This window comes from Acinonyx jubatus, chromosome A1 (assembly GCF_027475565.1).
Source record: "Acinonyx jubatus isolate Ajub_Pintada_27869175 chromosome A1, VMU_Ajub_asm_v1.0, whole genome shotgun sequence".
NCBI lineage: Eukaryota > Metazoa > Chordata > Mammalia > Carnivora > Felidae > Acinonyx > Acinonyx jubatus.
In genome coordinates this window covers 154,537,399-154,558,531 of record NC_069380.1, presented here as the reverse complement: position 1 = coordinate 154,558,531, position 21,133 = coordinate 154,537,399, and the positions used below count along the sequence as shown (strand labels likewise).

The window sequence follows — 21,133 nt, the reverse complement described above, 5'->3', positions numbered from 1 at the left end:
AGACTGTACAATTCAACCTTGGACCAATTCACCTTAGGGGAAAAAGCCTCTACTACTGCTTCTATCAGATCCCAAACACCAGCCTTCAGGCCTTCAGCTGATCATCTGTTGGAGGATCTAAGAGATACTTTGTGGTCACCAGTTTCCTATGGGAGGCAGATTTTTCCTCAGGGAGCCATCTGGCTTGTCAGTTAACTACAGCGACACCATGGGTGGGGAGAACACTCTTTTGCAGCTAATCAAGGTCTCTGTTAGTAGTGTTGTGAATGGCCATTAATGTTTCTGCTCTCTAAATTTGGTATGTCTTCTGAAAGTGGAGGTAAGAGGGCTTTATAATGTGAAAGATCTGCTCCTGTTCATGGGTCATGAATTCTTCGCAGTGGGGGTTCCAGGATATATCCTCTAGGGACACTGCATAGGAAGGCCCAAAGCTGGCAGGGCCTGATTACAAAGCCCTGGGAAGTAGGAGGAACTGTATGAAATAGTAAAGTGAGGCCTACTGCCTGTCACAGGTGCTTCTGTTTAAATTTACTTCCCAGCCTTCAGCATTTAAACTAGAAACCTATACACTCGCGTCTGAAGTACAAACTGAAAAGCTCCAGGCAAATCTTTTAGAGAAAGTAAAATTTATACAGGCAGCGGGGTGTATACGGAATTTTCTAGGGAAGGCAGGGGAATTCAGGGAGTTAGGGAATTTGCTGAGGAGATGGGACTGGAATTTAAGACAGAGAATTTACACTGGATGTGTACTATAATTTTTGTTCTAATTTCTGTTATTTAACCTTGTAAAGGAGTCCCTAAGGCTACTGATTATATTCCTTTGGGTCCTTTTTTTTAAACTCTTTTTTCAGTTTTATTTTATTTGAGAGAGACAGAGGCAGTGAGAGTGGGGGAGGGAGAGGGGCAGAGAGAGAAAGAGGGAGAGAGAGAATCTGAAGCAGGCTCCGTGCTGTCAGCTCAGAGCCTGATGCAGGGCTCGAACTCACAAAACTGTGAGATCATGACCTGAGCCAAAACCATGAGTCAGATGCTTAACCTTCTGAGCCACCCAGGTGCCCCCTTTAGGTCCTCTTTTTAAATCTGGTCATTCCAAAGGCACCAACTGTTTAAGATGACATCTCTCTAAAATTTTTCCTTTTAAATATAATCAATTATGTATTTTTGTATTATAAAGTATCTACTGTCTGGCCATTGACAAGAACGATTGTGTATTAATCTTAATAGCAACTCAAACTAATAAGCCTTTTTGTGGAAAAACCCGGAAGCAACTTTCTATGCTCTGAATCAATTTTTACCATGGACACAAGAGACATTCCTCAAGTGGGTACAGAAGAGGCAGCCCCTATGATTCAAGAAGTTCACTCAAAGAGTCTACAAAAGTTGTTACAGTAAAAATGGTATGATAACACTGTCTCAGGTTTCCAAGGAGAATGTGAGACATCTCCAGTCACACACATGCTAATCTATGACACCAGGCAGGCGCTACTGGAATGGGACTTTTCTAGCACTGACAAAATGACACAGGTTGAGACGGCTAAAACCCCTTATGGACTGAGTGGGACCTCTCATAACAAACTCCCCTCATAGACTGCACACTCAGAGAAAGAGAGTGCTGCTTATGATTTCATGTCTTGGAACTCCAGTCTATTTGAGTGGCCACCAAGATGCATGCTGGTATGTGCACCCTGCACCTGGCAGAGAGGATAGAAAATATTCTCACTGGTCACAAAGCCAAGTTCTCAAGATACAGAACGAGAGAAAAGTAAAACCTCATCCAGTTTTTCTTATATGTACACTAACTGAGCCTCGGGGCTCTCAGAGCCAGAGTAATACTTAATAGGGACATGTTGCTCAGTTGGAAATTTTGAGTTATTTTAAATCAAAGAACCTCACTGCACAGAAATTATCTTGAGGATGATGGGTGACCTAGTGCCAATCTAACCTATTCTAGGACCAACTTACCCTAACATGGGGTCACTGAGTTAGGTAGTGAGCACTCTAATAGCTTTTAAGTGCTTGACCCGTGCCCACCAATCTTGCAGCTTTGGCTTCCAAAAATCTTCACCTTATATGCATGTTAACGCACAACAAAGCTTGTCTAAACAAATGCCAATTTGATAAGAGTCAGAGAACCGTGAACTCACTAGTCTGTGAGGTCAGTGGCTCAAATAGCAGGTTTATAAGGCTTGTGTTTGTTACACCCTACAATTTTCCTCCTTATGACAAATAACACAACAGAGAGACAAAGAAAAACAGTGACCATCTTTGAGAGGAAAATGACCAATAAAAACCAAGAGAACTTGGGGTGCCTGGCTGGTCAACTGGAAGAGCATTCAACTCTTGATCTTGGGATCATGAGTTCAAGACCCATGTTGAATGCAGAGATTACTTAAATAAAAAAAAAAGTAAACAAAACCAAGAGTACTAATTACACACCTTTCCCAGAGTCCCTATATGCAAGGAACTAGTTTCACAAATATTTCCTCCTGCTAATCTAAATTTATAAAAGGAAAAAGAGGACTCTCACTATTCTTGCTTCCACTGGACGCTGCAGGCAGAGATCTGGGAAACTGACATGATAAGAATTCTTACCTTCTGTGGCTTTCTGAAAATGGTCCCAGGATCTCTCAGCTGCAGCAGCCACAGAATGTCCACCATCCAGACACTAAAACTACTCTCTCTCTGTGGCCACTTGTAGGGGAGGAAAATTTTTTCCTCCACCCTTCTAGGTTCTTTTGGCTGGTGTCTTAATTAAATTGACATAAGACTAACAGAAGAAAAACAAATTTAATTCCTTTCATGCAGGAGCCACACACAGACAGGAGAGGTTCAAAGACACTTGGCAATTGAGGCAATTGGGAAAAGCAAATGTATGGTAACAAAATGTCTGTCATACTATGCAGAGACAATGGGACACATACAGGAATCAGAACAAACAGACCCTGCCAAGTTAGCCCCAGCTTACCACATCTGGCCCATACTCTTTGTATAGAAGGCCTAGTCTAGGAAGAAAGTTACTTAAATTATTTTAGGCAGTTAAGGGGGAGATAAAACTCTTCCTAAAGTCTGTTGGTCCTCAACTGTCTTTAGCTCAAAATAACCCACATGCCAAGGTGGCACATTTTGGGGTGGCATATTCTGTTCTCCCTTACTACAAACTCTGGAAAAAGTCAATAAAATCAGCAAAATAAACATAAACAGGTTAAAATGCATTTTAAAAATTGAACAGAATGACAAACTAAATATCAATATGAAGTATAAAACTTGACCTCTGTACACAGGGGCTGAGTTCCTTTGGGCTGAAAAGACTCCAGACACCCAACAAGAGTCCTATCCTGCTCAAATGCCTTAACAAAAGGCTCAGGGCTGGTATTCCTGCAGTTCTTGATTGTCTGAATTTTGACTGCAGGAGGGGGGCATAGCAGGGTGAAGAGGGAGAAAGAATGAACTAAGTGGGTGGGGAATTCCTCCAGGGAACATTTGGCAATGTTTGGTTGTCATAACTAGTGTGGGAAGTGCTACTGGCATTCAGTGGCCAAAGGACACAGCTACTACTGAAAGCCCTACAATTCACAGTTCATAGGACAGTCTCCAACAACAAAGAATGATCCAGCCCCAAATATAAACAGTGTCCAGGCTAACCTAGAAATTCTGCCTTGCCTAAAGACCTAAACTTCCTGCCTTGAGGCACACACTGCCATATAGGCAAAGGGCTCCAGTCAGATGTTAAGTAGATCCACCTAGCCCCACACATACAGGAGACTGCTCAATTCAAATAAACCTCTCCAAAATAGCCTCCACTGAGATACAATTATAAGAACTGGAAATGAGAAAGGAGTTATTTACAACCTTTTGTTACAACTGACTACTTACAACCTACTGCACTGTAAATACTGAAACTGTGCAAGCAGTAAGAATGATCATCAAACGATTTTAATCAACTTGCCATATGACATTTTATAAACTTAAGGTGTACAGCCTGTCACTTTGAAACTTTTATATACTGTAACGTGATTGCCACTGAAGTAGCATTTATTATATAACATCATTATACTACAATATTATTATCTGTGTTCATCATATTGTACATTAGATAGATCTCTATGGCTTATTTACTACTCGCTTCAAGTTTGTAGCCTTAAACACAATCAACTTTATCCCCTCACTCCCCATCCTATAGTAACCACCACTGTGATATGGAAAACAAAGGCAAAAGAAGCGTAGAAGAAAAAAATATTAAATTTCCTTTGCAGCCCACTGACAAGTACTTAAGACAGGCAGAGGGACCTTCCTACATGAACTCAAATGCCTCACTGTTAGTACTTTGCTAGATGCAAAAGGCAACCTTAGCCTGACATTATGATGTTAGCCCAACCTCCAGGATCCTGTAAGTTTTCTTTAACATACGAAAATCCCTTTGAAAACTTCCTTTATCTCTACTCCCTGCCAACCCCCCTGCCCCCCATCCCAAGCTATAGGTTAGCAATTATCCTCCAAACATATGGCCCCCTGATACACATCTGAAGAGTCTCATGACTACGGTTTTACTAGAGATTAGTAAATGACCTTATTCTTAAACAGCAGCTAGCCCCTCAAGGTCCCAAAAACCTTGCTTCCAAATTCCTTAGAGACTTACACTATCCCTAAGCCCCTCCCAACTTAATAGTGTATCATCAGTCACTCCTCACAATCCCAGTGTAGCTTTTTCTGCCCATGATTCCTGTCACTGTGCTTTTGCACCAAAGACATCCCAAGAACTCTTTCTTGACCGTTTGATTCCAGAACCCAATGTATGTCACATCAATTTTACTGGGTTTGCTTTTTGTTTTTTGCAGGTTTGACTTTTTAAGATTCCACATGTAAGTGACTTCATACAGTACTTGTCTCTCTCATTTAGTGTAACGTGCTCAAGGTCCATCCATGTTGTTGTGAATAGAAGAATATCCTCCCTTCTCATGGCTGAATAAGAGTCCATGGTATATGTATACCACATCTTTTGTATCCATTCATCCAACGATGGGCATTTGGGTTTTTCCATATCTTGGCTATTGTGAATAATGCTGTGACAAACATGGGTGTGCATAAACCTCATCCAAATCCTGTTTTCATTTCCTCTGGGTATGTATCCAGAAGTGGTACTGCTGAATTGCACCGTGGATCAATTTGTTGAGGAACTTCCATGTTATTTTCCATAGTATTCGGACTACTTTACATTCCCATTAATAGTGTATACAGGCTCCCTTTTTAACACATCCATGTGAACCACTGTCTTGTCTTCTTGATGATAGCCATTCCAACTGGTGTGAGGTGATATCTCACTGTCATTTTGATTTGTACCTCCTTGATGATTAGTGCCACTGAGCATCTTTTCATGTGCCTGTTAGGCATTTTGATTCCTCTTTGGACAAATTTAGTTCTTCCGCCCAATTTTTAACAGACTGTCTGCTCTCAAGTTTTGTTAGCTCTTTATATACTTTGAATATTAACCCGTTATCTGATATATGATTTGCAAAAATTTTCTATTCTGAAAGAATTCTTTTGAATATTAAATCTCTAGTTATACATTAAAAAAAAGGCCTATCATCACAGTGTTTATTACAACCAACTGATCTCTTAACATATCACCTCTAAGCAGAGGCAAAAACAAAGTAGAAATAACTTGCACTGTATTGTTCAAAGGAGATGATCCAATTGAAGTTATTCACCCAGAAAGAGCATTTGATAGGCTTTTTAAAAAGTGTTTATCAAGTCATGCCACTCCCTTGTTAAAAAAAACTTTTTTTTTTTAAACATTTGTTTATTTTTCAGAGAGAGACAGAGTGCAAGCAGGGGAGGGGCAGAGAGAGAGAGGCGGACACAGAATCTGAGGCAGGCTCCAGGCTCTGAGCTGTCAGCATAGAGCCCAACTGGGGGCTCCAACCCACAAAACGTGAGATCATGACCTGAGCCAAAGTCAGATGCTTAACTGACTGAGTGACTCAGGCACCGCTAAAAGAGCTTCTAACTCATCAACATGGCTTAGGAGTTCCTCTGCAAACTCTCTTACAATTTCTTTGCCTTTATTCTGGCTACTCTTCTTGCATCTTGCCATCAGCTAGCTACCTTAAGATTTCAAACAGGCCCTGCTTCTTCCTATCTCAGTTTTGGTAAATGTTGTGTCTTCTAATGGAAACATGTTTCCCTGTCTGCCCAACTCCTACTTTTCCTTCAGGTTCTGTTTTACACGATTACCTGATATGAAGTATAAGTTCACCCATCTCAACACCTAGTTTTTCTTGTTTGAAGCACTCAGCATTTTTAAACGATATATTTACATTAATCTAATTATAGTCTGTTTCTCTCACCAAAAACTCCAAAAAATCAAGGGCCACGTTTTGTTACCCACCCCTTCACTAGACACAGTATTTATTTCGGTGCTTAGTAGAGTAGCAATAAAAATATGTTGAATAAATAAAGTGAATAGAAACATTCTGATGAGATAATTAGTAAAATTATGAAAACATGTTTATGAAAGAGGTCTGAAAAATGGAGAGGAATTAAAAAATAAAAGAGTTTGGAAACATTATTTATCAGGAAAAAATAATGAAGTAGTCTGCGAAGGGTAAAGGGAGTTTTACTAAATTTCTCTAACGATGTAAAAAATATTATAGTACATTTTGATGACATGTTTTCTTCCCACTAAAAGTAGGAGAAAAAATAAGTTTAAGTTAGAAGTTAAGAAACAATATCTTGCTATTTTTATAAATAAAGTTTTACTGAAACATCACCATGTCCATTTATGTTCTGTGTATGGCTGCTCTTCGTACAACTGCAGAGCTGAGGAGCTGGGATAGACTACGAGCCTGTAGAGCCAACAATGCTTACTATGTGATATCATACACAAAAAAAGTTTGCCAACCCCTGGTTTAAGCCAATATACTAGAAATTTCAATAAGCATAGAAAAATAATTTCAGATCACCTGATCTTAAAATATAGAAAGGGATATAAGAAAACTCTTTCTGTTCAAAGTGTTTAGAAATAAAAGAGAAGGACATCAATGTGGGTTAACGGACATGAGATCTGAAGGAAAGAAGAAAGGATTTTACTTATCTACTGAAATATCTTCTACCTTAATCTTCTACAGAACAAAAACGAACAACGGTTTTACTAAACTGAAATTAATAGATTTGAATCTGAGTAGCATCATAATATGATTTGTATTTTTGCACTAAGAAAAACAAAAATGTACAGTTGGCCATGAGAAAGATGGACCATTATCTTCAATTAAATGTTATGTAACAAACTATAACATCTTTACTAGTGACTTAGGAAAAGCAAAAAGCACCTGATGAAAAATGCGAAGAAATTTTAAAAAAAGGAGTATCCAGAGATAAAGAAATCGTTCTTCATCAAAATACTGACATACTTACAAAAAGGACATTATTAAAACACCTGGTCCACTTGTAGGGATAAAAGTTATTATGCTATTAAAGTCCATAATAAACACTTTAGTTTTGTATATTAACTATAGAAAAGCTACTTACTATTCTCTTGAACTGTTCACTTGATTTCTGTCTCTTGACAATAGTAACAAATCAAGTCACACTAACAACAAAAATTTAGGAAGATATTAATTTGAACCATTTTAGAAATGTCTTTTTTAAAACTGCCCACCTGTAGCTGAATTAGAAGCCCAAAGGACCAATTATGTGTGTTTTGAGAAGAGTTTAAAAAAAAAAAAAAAGGGTTAAGCCTACTTTTCAAACATGGATATAGTTTAAATCTCAACTAGAGTTTTAAATACTAGTGATCAAACATATCAGGGGGAAGCAAAGTAATTGCTCAGTGTGTCAAAAAGATCGTAACGGTAACATTAACATCTAGCTTTAGCTTAAGTCAGTCATAGGCTCAAACTTGTTGGGTTTAAATTTGTCATGTGAAAGGAAGCAATAGCAGTGGATAACAATACCTTGCTTTAAAGTACAGTGCAAATCAGCATATGAGTGAAGAAAGCATTGAACCTGACTTAGAACATATAATGAAACCCTATTAATACAGGCTCATATTTTCTGCATTTGGCTAAACTATGAGACAAATTATATTACCTTCAAGGTAACCAACACATACTGGAAACAAGACATTTAACTATACTGATGGCCTCTAAAGCCACTGCAAATCCTGTCCTGGGTCCCCCAACTCAAAGAAGTTTCATTATGGAATACAAGCAGGGGAATCCTTTTAGCTAAATGTTCAGTTCTCATGCTAGCAAATAATGACAGAAATTTGCTATTTCTAAAACAACAAGAACATCAACGACAGCAACAAAAGAACTACCCAGTAGCAATGGAGTGAAATAAATAAGAAAGGATTTTAGCGGAATATTGAATTTGAGCTAAGGAATGTTAAAAAGTCAAACAACAAAGGCTAGCTACTCCACAAAAGTAACAGTACTCACCCCTCAGCTCAAAGAAAAAGGAAAAGAAGATAAAATGCTTGAGACAAAAATCTTCTAAGTTCAGTAGTATAAAAGAGACCTCCGTTTGCAGAGGGCATCATCGAATAAATCCTGAACTCCAGTTTTAGTCCTGGATTCCTATTCTAGAATCTTTCTTCAAAGTATTAAAGTGATATTAAAGCATATTCAAGAACTTTGTCTTTTACATAAAACCTAGATGTACTGAAACACATGTATAACAAAAAAGAATACTTGGCAGTCTAAAATTTTTGCAGTATATAAAAAATTATCTTTTATATTTGAGGGCCACAAAAGCTCACTTGTTTTAAAATACATTCATTTTAGGAAGTTAGGATACAAGTGAGAAAGAAAGAAATGACAAGATTCATAGTTCCCTAACCTGACTTTGAAGTTCAGGAATGGTGCCCTCAGGTCTTTTGGAAGGCTCCCCCACTCTGGAGACCAAGAGTTAGGTAGAACCGTTCATAAAGTGGGCATGTGAAAATGAGTTATTTTAGAGGAAAATTTAAAACTAGAATGGATGATTGGGGGAGGAGAAAGAGTGAGAAAATTATACATGTGAATTACTTCTTTTTGCTTCATCCAGGCTCATTTGCTACACCACCAGACTCAATTGAAAATAGTAGCAGCTTTTTATAATAAGAAAAATCATATAGCAACAGGTACATGGGGGCAAAAGTTTTAAACAGTGATAGTGAGTTAATAAGATAAACAAGTTAATGCAAGTGGTTTTATAAAGTAAGTATTCTGAGTCAGTGAATTTCATCTTACTACTGTTAAGTATTTACATAGGAAGAGACCTGGGAACTGTTCATATAGCACATATAAGATGAAGGATAATGCTTTCTACTCAACCTCAATGATTATAAGTATTAAAAGGACTGAAAAGTGTTCTTACCATGTAAGATTCTGAAACGCCATACATAAAAAAGTTAATCCGCTACTTCAATGAAAAGACAATAAACTGATTTAAATTTGTCTAGTTAATAATTTTTTGAAATTAAAAACAATTTGGTCAAATATTTACTTGCATAGGGTAGTTTACTTATAATTTTTAATTATATGATTAAGGAAAATATTAATAATATTGCATATAAATAAATATTTCCAGGTACTATTTTCTACATTACCATCTAATATTCCGTTTTTGTGAAGTCATCAAAATAATATTTTGAAAAATAAATAATGTGGTGGGGGTGAAGGCTCATGTAACATTTAGAGGAAAATAAGAGTATAAAATGATATATACGAGTTCAAGAGTATAAAAATACTTAGATATTACTAGAAAGAAATAGATAAAAAAGTTAAATGTTTATCTGCGTGGGAACATTCATGATGAAGAATTTTTACCTTCTTTATACTGTTTCTATGTTATGCATGCCTGTGTGTGTGTAACTATTTTAAGAAAGCTTCATATGAATGTACGTTAAAGATTACAGACTGCCTAAAGGAAAATCACATAATAGGTCTAAGAAAAACAACACAGAAGACTCACCATCACATGAAAGGGAAACATAACTTCCTAAGTCATCAGACATGTGCCGCATCACATTTTTACCCCTCTTCAGACCAACGAAGATCCAATAATCTATTGCTGCTCCAAGAATTCCTGTGAGTAAGTAGGCTAGTTCATGTTTGAAGACCTAACATTAAGATGGGACAAATATTAGTAATGGATATTAAAATAGATGGTTTTTTTTATTAGTGTTTATTTCAAATACTTGTTGAGGCAAACTTAGCTATTTAAAATTAGAGTACGCTAACACTAAAAGGTGTTCCTGAGAACCGCAGCAAGCTAATTCCCTCTCTCCATTTTCTGCCTCTCCTTCCTCCCCCTATCCATATCTAAATCTTTATATCCATATGACAAAACCGCTAATAAAACAAAACCTCCAGTACTTATATACAGACAGCTTAGAATAAACTTTTAAAATATCATTATTCAACAGTGTCAAGTGCTTTACTATGGCAGTAATTCAATTAAAACATGGAGGAGATATCTGGCTTCTGTGGATTTCTGTTAACAGGAATACAGAGATATTAAAAAAAAAAATAGACTTAGCCATCCCTGTTTATATATAAAATTAAACTTTCCATTTCTCCATATGGCATACTCCAGAAAAAGACTTAAAAAACACAATGAATAAGAACTTTAGCAAACAAGATTGTTGTAAAGAAACAGATTGGTTAAAATTCTAATTATTAAATTGTATCAAGTTACATTACCTAATTTAGGGATGTATAGGGATCAATTCTTAAAGATGAATATTGTTCTATATTATCACTTCTAAACACTAAATTCCTATAAAAAATAAAGCAAGCATACAAACTTTAATTACAGTAAGTATGCTTTACCCTAATGTGGAAAATCTCTAATTCACAAAATATGAAGGCAAAGAGGTATAAAAATATTTTTAAACACTTTTGATTTAAAAATTAACACTTTTCCACAATGACATTAAAACTAGTTGAAATTCTTTTACTTTCGGTATTTGTTCTTTAGGTGGGTTGGATGTGTGAAAAAAATGCCAAATTAACAGCTGGGTACAAAACATGTGAAAAGATTTTAATAAATAAATGTTATAGTATCCAAATAGATGGTAAGTGCTATGTTCCGCAACTATACTAAACCTAATATGGGGTTAAGGGCAGAGAAATCACGAACCATCAGAGACTACTGGATTTCTTTCTCCTGCCTTCAGCAGACAAGGTTCCTACAGTATAAAATATTTCATAAGAGTACCATCATTCCTTATTATAAGAAGCTATTACTAACTTCAAAACTAAAGTTCTAGTTCTGGTTTGTTGTGCAAGCAGCACATACACCAGGCCTGCCAAAACAGTGTTTACTGAGGAAAAGCCCAGAGTCAGGGTGCTTAGGTAGGTGTGCAAGTTCCCTGTGGCTCTATCACACTGTATGGCCGTACTGCATTAAGGCAGGGCTGGACATTAGAATGTGAGAGAGAGACTATGAAGAATGGGGCCGAGGAGACTTTAAGCTGCATGGTTAGGGAAGCACTACCCTTCCTGTAATATCATCAGGAGCCTCAACACAGAACCTTGACCACAGCTCGATGCTGCCAGGTCAGGATTCATGACTGGGCATCAGCACCACCCTCTCGCCCACCCTGATTAGAGGGCTGTGTTTAAGTCTTGAAGTTGCAGCTGTGTGACCCGGGCAGCTAGCAGTAGGACTGGCTGTATCAGCAGGCGGGAAAGTACAACTCCTCCCCTAGTACCCTGGTAGGGTCTGAGCCATAAGCTGACCACAACTCACTCCCTTAGGCATTGAGTCTTAGCTAGTCTTCAAAGTAGTTTGCAGGAAGCCAACTCTTGACTTTTAAAGCCAACATGGAGATAATCACTCTGAGCAAGTTTTATTTCTCAGGGTTCAACTTATCAAGAGAACATAAAACAGGACAGTGAGAATCTACATTTGAACTAAAAGTTGATCATATCAAGATCCATGCTGCAGAATGTTCTTTGCAACAAAATGTTTATCTGAATGTCAGCAATGACACTACTTAGGAAACTATCAAGAAATTGGCAAATTTTGATTTCGCAAAATATTCTCCATCCCAAGAGTAGAATAAATCAGGATCACTTCAGATCCCTAGTCATAAGGCTCTGAATAGGGAAAAAGGAGGTTAGCCCACAGAGCTAAGTCTCATGTAAAACCACAATCCAGCACTCCATCAATTAAAAAAAAGACCCCACAAAATCAACCAGTTGGGACCTTTCTCTTTCCTTACACAAATGTAAGTACACATGTACTTGGTACCACAAAGTAATTTTGATAGTGCCTATTATCCAATTTACCTTGATACTACTGTTATTAAATAGAGACAGGTAGTACTTGCAAGGAATTACTGTAGCTTCTTTGCCATGGTAAGAAAGATCTTGTTAAAATTATTCTTACCCGTGTGACATTAGCTAAGCATCCATACTACCACATATTCATTATAGTAAATTTTTATACAAAAAGACACTTTCAAATCAGGGTTTGGACCCTTTCACGTTATATTCTTATCTATGCCACTCACCGTCACCACAGAGCCAAGATATTGCGCTATGGACTGTACTCACTGTGACTTTAACAGTGTATAAATAATGCTACCAATTCTAACAGAGTGAATATATATGATTTAGAAGGAGATTAGTGAGAATATGGCAAATACATCATCAAGGGAGACAAGCTTTCCTGGAATATTGAAATGTTTGCTAAAGCTGAAAGAACAGAAAACCCTGAGAATTAACAAACAAATGAAAGATAGACATGATCTGCACATGACATATATTTATCTTAGAATCCCCTTTCTAATGTGTTAAAGTCTATTATCAGACATTTTGTCAATACAGTTCTCTAGTGTCTCTATTGACTGCCAGTACAAGTAATCTCCATTGAATCAATCAATTTGGTGATCTTCCAAAAACCGACTAGTGTATTATGTAGAACAAACTACAGTCTTGGCCTTCCGACTCCCAGGTTAGGGCTTTACATAATATCCCATGGCAATAGAGGACACATGGCTCCTCTAGTACCTCTGTCAGAAAGATGCAAACATAATACACATAATGTGCCTCTTCCTGTTTAAAACACTGGCATCTGAAGCAAGAGAAAGTATGTTGCAATGGAGACTTGGCCCCTAGTCAAGACTTTGCCCTAACAAGCTGTGACACCTTGAAGAAGTTCCTTAAACTCTTTAGCCTCAATTTCCTTATTTTTAAATACAAAGTAGCTTCCATTTCTACCTATAATAGTAGGGTTATCATTAAATAGCACTTAAAGACATCACAAAGAAAAGTAGGACTAACCACCAAGCTTAGCAAAATTTATACCTCCCTCCTAACCTTGACACAGCTCACCTCTGCTCTTTGCCAAGGAAAGCCCAAAGCTTTCTCAGATTAATGACAATGAAATTCACTGCCATTGTGTCACTCTGCAACACTTGCTGATTGACATTATGACAAAACAATATTAGCATAAACTGAGGACTTCTGTTTAGCTAATGACTTAAATTGAATGCTTCAACTCAGCAAATCAAGAAACAAATGCTTTATAGTACAGAAAATGATGTCTGTGAACATGCATGGAATTCTTGAAATTGGAAACTGCCAAGAAGATTTAATTAGTTCAAGAATGAATTCTAGCAGATAAGGTAACACATACACACAAAAACCAGTTTATATGAATTTACACAATTCAAATGTTAAATAAAATATTAATCTGTCAAGTTTAAAGTTTAATCTGTCAAGTTCTAGTATTATAACCGATGCTACAACTGCAATGCTTCACAAAATGTTTAATTTATTTAAAAATCTGAACAAAAATCTTTAAGTTAAATACGGGTAAATCTGTTATTATTTACATCAGCATTTCCTGAGTAAATTTCTATCTTTGACAGTACTTTTGTAAAACTGTGAAAATGTCAGTGTTATTATTATTTTCAGTTATAAATGAGTAATTTAATCTATATAACCCAAATGGATAAAAAAGAAATGCTCCATAATAAGAAAATATTTTCTATCCCTAATGATTCTATGATCTAAAAAGTACATAAAAAGACAAACAGTAATTAATAAGAATGTTACCAGTTTTTTAATTTTTTTTTAACATTTATTTATTTTTGAGACAGAGAGAGAGAGAGCATGAATAGGGGAGGGTCAGAGAAAGAGGGAGACACAGAATCCGAAACAGGCTCCAGGCTCTGAGCTGTCAGCCCAGAGCCCGACGCAGGGCTCAAACCCACGGACCGTGAGATCATGACCTGAGCGAAGTCGGATGCTTAACTGACTGAGCCACCCAGGCGCCTCAGAATGTTATCAGTTTTATCTTAAAAGTATTACAGAAGTATTAAACTCAACTGCCGATGAAGTGTCATTTTATGTTGACTAACTTATACACATGTATATAACCCTATTTTTTTTTTTTAACCCTGTTTTTTTAAATAAGACTACTCACTTGGTTATTGCCACATAATACAACTCCTTGGTCACAGAGACAAGCAATACTCGGAAATAATTCTCCCTTTTAATGCCAAATTAAAGAAAGTTTGGGGCCTTTAAAAGAATTTTCTTTTTTTAAAGCCTCAGGTACCACCTAAACAGAATTCTGAAAGACCAGTAAGGGCTTCCGTTTCTGATAATAGAGGCCTAAGTAATTCAAATATATGCTGTTAAAGAAGAAAACTAAAAATGTTGAATAAAATAGGTAAAACATCTTCTGGAAACCTATTAAGAAATTGCTAAGCCAAGATCTAGGAGAAGGTAAAAAGCCAAATGAGGCACTCAAAGCTAGATGACTTTACCCTAAGGACACTTGTTGAATCCAGAGAAAGAGCTGAGATATAAAACTGTGGTTTTTGGAGCCCAGAGGAAAAGGAGTATAAAAGCCATAGCCCAAGGCCTAATAAAAACTGTTTGTATTTGTAGCCCTGTACTTCACTTGGGATTACCCAGGAACCCTCAAACCTGGCAAAAGAAATTCTCTCCAGAGGAAGATATTCTGTCTTTGTCATGTTATTGTTTTTACAAATAATTTTTCAAATGTGATTTATGGCATATAGTAAATGATAACTAGCTCATAAGAGAATATATAAAACACAAGAGAAGTTAACAGGAGAAAACAGGTAGACTTATGAAGCCTTCAGATATGCAACAGTCAGTCAAAGACTATAAATTTATTACTGCCACGTTGAAAAACGAAAGAAAACCTTGAATATTTTGTAGGCAACCAGAAACCATAAAAACATGTCATAGTAATTAGGAAGTAAAAACGTCTAAAACTGGCAAAAATACAAAACGTAAAAATGCAATAGTCATGTTTAACAACATATTAGACACTACTGAAAAGAGACTAGTGAATTAAAAATTAAATGAAAAGACACTACCCAGAATGCTTCACAATATGAAAGACCTGAAAATCTAGATGACAGGGAAAAAGCACAGAAGATACATGGAGAAAGTATAGTAAGTTTAATTGGAACTAAAAAAAGTAGAGCAGAAAAAGTCAGTCAGAGGAAATATGAGAAGAGAAACTATGTAAGAATTTTCCTGGAGAAAGAATAGACTTATGGCCATTTCACACCAGAATTCTCCACCTAAAACACTATGCATTATCTACACAAACAAATGGTTAAAATAAAAAAAAAGAAAGAAAAAGCAACAAATTTACAAAGTAGATTCAGAAGTATTAATTTAGGCAATTATTAAATTTGACTTAAAAGTGACAGAGAGGAATTTAAAACAATGGGGAAAACATACTGTTTACTCTGATCTTACATGGACTCGAAAAGTAAAGTTCAGTTAACTTCACATGCCAGAAATACAGGGCTCATTTTTTTAACTATAATTTACATTAGAAATTAACAAAAAAGCACAAACAAACATATCCATTAATCATAACAAGAATATATCCAGTTAGAAGTTTTAAAGCATATTAAAATGCTTCTTGAATCAAAGAATTCATAACTGACAATAAAAAACATTGGGGAAAAAAAAAACACTAACAGCACACTGAAGTATTAAAACCTGTGAATAAATCTCAATCCGTAGTCAAAGGCAATTTATTTTGAGTATATTAGAAATAAGGACTAAAAAGAAAATAGATCCAAATATTCAAGATATAAAAGGAAAGAACTAAAAAAATTATGAACAGCTGAGAGACTCTTAATGACAGAGAACAGAGGGAGGTGGTGGGGCATGGGCTAGTTGGGTGATGGGTATTAAGGAGCGCACTTGTGATGAGCACTGGGTGTTGTATGTAAGTTATGAATCACTGAATTCTACTGCTTAAACCAATATTGCACTGTATGTTCACTAACTATAATTTAAATAACAGCCTGAAAAAAAATTATAAGCAGAAATCAATGATATTAACACACAAAAAACAGACAATTAAGTCCCAAAGGCAGATTATTCTCAAGAGAAGAAAGGTGATAAATGGTTATTATGCATCCAAAACATGGCACAGTACGTTGCAATGCACCTTACATATTTCAGTGCATTTAATTTTCCCAACTACCCTTCAGATAGGTAATACACTAAAATCACCGTACTTTAAATTTCTAATGACAAGCAAGATCTACTTATGAAGAAATAACTAACAACCACAAAGGTAGTTTTAAAAACAAGTAAAACTTTCTATTTGTACACACAAAAAAATGTATGGACTCAGTTTTTAAAATCATAGGTTCCGTAAGAATTGAAATTGTACAAAAGTAAAAAATCTAAAGTGAATTCAGATATCTTAGCAGTAATGATCAAAAAACTGTCCCTAGCTACTACACCCAGACGTAAGATGATGAAGAAACCAACTTCTAAGGATCTTTTACAATAAAACCTAAACAGAAAACAATGATACATTTGGAGAGATTTTACTTTTATTCAAACTGTTCAAAGAATAAAGACAAAAGATGTGTAACTCAAAGATGTACTTTTTCATAGGTCATTATTCTTTTGTAAATCAATTCTACTTACATCATTAGACTTGCATTTTTCCTTGTGAGAATATATGGTCCACTCCAAAAGCATATTTACTGGTTTGGTCAAAAGCCCAGAGGCCTCATTTCCTGACCAAAAGATTTCAAGAAGAATTGCTTTTCCTGTTATTTTCAGACTCTGAGAATCTGACCAGTCATACAACCTAATGAAAATATGAATCAAAGTATATTTTTATGCCAACTTGATCACTATAGTCATTAGGCATAATATCTTTTGCCATAACACAAAACGATCTAGTGATTTCTAAATATAGAAAGGGTGTAATATATAAAGATTTTAACAAAATTATAATAAAGAGCACAATATAAAAAATGGTAATAATTCAATATAATGATCAAAAACACAAATAGTAATCTAACTGCATGTCTTAGAACATACACAAAACTCATCATGGATATTACAGATTCAATGTTAAAAAACCCAGTAGAACTTCCACTTAGGTATTCCATTACTTAAGAATTAAAAAATACATAAACCCTGAAAAATATATGAAATTTTACCTATCCAAATGTCTAAATTAGTGAAAAACAAAAATGTGAACTGAAGCCACATAAAGAACATAAAAAACTTTACTGAAAGACTATGTCTACAACCATGTTTTAAAAACAAATCTACTTTAAACTAGAAAACAAGGTGACTTTTTAGATGTACATAAATTAGAAAAATAACACATAAAACAATATAAATATAGAAAAATTTTTCTTTATGATTAAACTTACTTTTGGCTCAGATGTCGCACTTCACTTTCCACTAAATTAAAGAAAAATTTGAGCAGGGTCAGGTGGAGCACCTTACTGCCAATAATATTTTTCGAAATTTGATGACAAAAACTTTCATTGTAAAGACAAGACCTGAAGAACATGAACCCAATAATTTGTAACATACAAGCAATTTAATGAATATTCTGTGGACAAAGTATTTCTTTGAGAGAATTATTAGAAATCTAATGAAATTTGCTTCAACAAACTATAAAACTAATCAACAATATTTCATTAGTATGTTTTCTTCCTTTAAAAATTAAACCATGTCAAATAGCTCATGACATTTAATTTTTAGTAATACAGATCTCATTTCTGTTTGTAAACGACTGTAATATTTAATAGCCAAATGGTACTCTATTCTTTATTTCACTGATAAACACCAAAAAATTATGTATTTCATTAAACACTTTCAATTCAGATGATAAGCTATAGTCTCTTAGAATACTTTCTATAGTCCTCTTCTTACTCAAGATTATTTGTTGTTATTATCTAGTAAAATGAAGGTCATTTAAGGCTATTTTTTAAGAGTTTAAAAAATTTAATATTGGGGCACCTGGGTCATTCTGTCGGCTAAGCATCTGACTCTAGATTTTGGCTCAGGTCATGATTTGGTTTGTAGGATAGAGCCTCCTGCCTCCTGTTGGGCTCTATGCTGACAGCACAGAGTCTGTTTGTGATTCTTTCTCTCTCTCCCTCTCTCTCTGCGCCCCCCCCCCCCGCCCCCGTACTTGGGTGTGAGTGTGTTCTCTCTTAAAATAAATAAATATGCATTTTTAAAAATTTAATATTTTCTTTTCATCTACTATAGCCGTACTGTCCAACAGAACTTTCGGTGATGATGGGATATGTCCTGCTGAACACGTGAAATGTGCAACTGAAGACTTGAATTTTAATCTTAAATTTATTTATTTATTTATTTTAATTTTTTTAACGTTTATTTATTATTGAGAGAAAGAGATAGAGAGAGAAAGAGCATGAGCAGGGGAGGGGCAGAGAGAGGGGGAGACACAGAATCCGAAGCAGGCTCCAGGCTCCAAGCTGTCAGCACAGAGCCCGACATGGGGCTCGAACCCACAAACTGCGAGATCATGACCTGAGCCGAAGTCAGTTGTCAACCAACAGAGCCACCCAGGCGCCCCTAATCTTAAAATTAAATATGGTCACATGTGGCTATTGGCTACTGGGTTGGACAGCAAAGTTGTATAGTTTTTTTTTTTTAAAGAGGGTGTGCAATTACTCAGAAAGCTAGGACTAAGAAATCCTACGTAACAATACTTATAATAATGTTCCAAATTTATTATCAATTATATAAACAATGTACTTGTAATTTTCTACCTGTCTCCACCTTTCCCATCTTCTTTTTGAATACCACATTGTCAGGTTAGGAGGGTCATGAATGACTGTTAAAATTTAATTTAACAATACTCAAATCTCTTCTAGAAGATGTTCTATGCCTATATAATTAGTCTATCTGAAAAGTGCCAGAGTTGGACACCATAGTATCTTTCATTTAAAAAAAAAATTTTTTTTAAAAATTAAAAAAACCCAAAAACATATTTTAGGGAATATTTCAAATATATTTAAAAGTAGACTAATACTATCCAGCTCATCTATATGTCTACCACTTCCCTAAACACCTTCTTTCTGACTCCCAATGAACCCAATTGTTTTGAAATGAAATCTGGGTATTTGTTTATTAAAAAGTCTACTTGTAATTCCACCTCCTATTGCATCAATTAATTGATCTGAACATTTATTACATTCCAGATATTGTATTAAGACTAAGGATAGAGATGTTTAAAACTGAGCATTTAAGTGAAGAGATGGGAAAACATTATGCAAATGGAAGCAAAAAGAAAGCTGGGGTAGCAATACTTACACCAGACAAAACAGACTTTAAAACAAAGACTGTAACAAGAGACAAAGGACACTACATAACCAGAAGGGAATAATCCAAGAAGAAGATATAACAATTTTAAGTATTTATGCACCCAACATGGGAGCGTGAAAATAAATAAAGCAACTATTAACAGACATAAAGGAAGAAATCGAGAGTAATACAATAGCAGTAGGGGACTTTTAACACCCCGTTACATCACTGGATAGATCAGACAGAAAATCAACCAGGAAATAGTGCCACTGAATGACACATTGGACCAGATGGATCTAACAGATATATTCAGAACATTCCATCCAAAACCTGCAAAATACACCTTATTTTCAAATGCACACAGAACATTCTGCAGAAAAGATCACGTTAGGCTACAAAAAAACTCAACATTTTAAAAAGATTGAAATCATATCCCGCATCTATTCTGACCACAAAGTATGAAACTAGTAATCAACCACAAAAAAAAAAAAAAAAATTGGAACACAAATACACAGATGTTAAATAACATGCTACTCAACAATGAATGGGTCACCCAAGAAATCAAAGAGGAAATAAAAAAATACATAGAGATGAATGAAAATAAAAATATAATGGTCCAAAATCTTTGAGATACAGCAAAAGCTGTTCTAAGAGGGAAGATTATAGCAATATAGGTCTATCTCAAGAAGAAAGAAACATCTCAAGTAAACAACTTTACCTTAAACCTAAAAAGAACAACCAAGCCTAAAGCCAACAGAAAGAAGGAAATTATAAAGATTAAAGCAGAAATAAATGAAATAGAGACTTAAAAAAATCAAACAAGGAGCTACTTTTTTGAAAAGGTGAACAAAATTGACAAACTAGAAACAGGACTCAAACAAATTCAGAAATGAAGGAGAGGAGAAATAACAATTTAAACCACAGAAATATAAAAGACTATGAGAGTATTATAAAAAATTATATGCCAACAAATTGGACAACATAAAAGCAACATAAATTCCCAGAAACATATAACCTCACAAAATTGAATCAGGAAAAAAAAAGAAAATTTGAACAGACTGATTACTAGCAATGAAAATCAGTAATCAAAAATCTCTCAACAAACAAAAGTCCAGGACCAGATGATTTCGCAGGTGAATACTACCAAACATTTAAAGACAATTTAAAACTTACTGTTTTCAAGCTATTTCAAAATATAGAGGAGGAAAAAAAGCTTCCAAATTCATTCTGAGGCCAGCATTACCTTGATACCAAAACTGGATTAAGATCACAGAAAAAAAGAAAACTCTAGGCCAATAACTGATAAAGATGTAAAAATTCTCAACAAAATATTAGCAAACCAAATTTAATAATACATCTAAAAAACAATTCATCATGATCAAGTGGGACTTATTCAGGGGATGCAAGAGTAGTTCAATATTCACAAATCAATCAACATGATACATCACATCAACAAGAGAAAAGATAGAAACCATATGATCATTTCAAGAGACACAGAAAAAGCAGCTGACGAAGTACAAAATCCATTCATGATACAAACCCTC

The 21,133-nt window shown here is 35.3% G+C and overlaps 1 protein-coding gene across 5 annotated transcripts in view; it reads right to left on the bottom strand.

Moving 5' to 3' along the window:
- Positions 1–21,133, bottom strand: part of SLF1 (SMC5-SMC6 complex localization factor 1) — an 80,981-nt gene that overhangs the window by 15,154 nt on the left and 44,694 nt on the right. For all 5 annotated transcript variants that reach the window (XM_015065339.3, XM_053223369.1, XM_053223565.1 and 2 more), the window contains 3 exons: positions 17,678–17,809; positions 16,935–17,100; positions 9,952–10,099 (listed from right to left, as the gene is read on the bottom strand). In XM_015065339.3, coding sequence (XP_014920825.1) covers positions 9,952–10,099; positions 16,935–17,100; positions 17,678–17,809 — 446 coding nt within the window. The remainder of the gene's footprint in view (positions 1–9,951; positions 10,100–16,934; positions 17,101–17,677; positions 17,810–21,133) is intronic.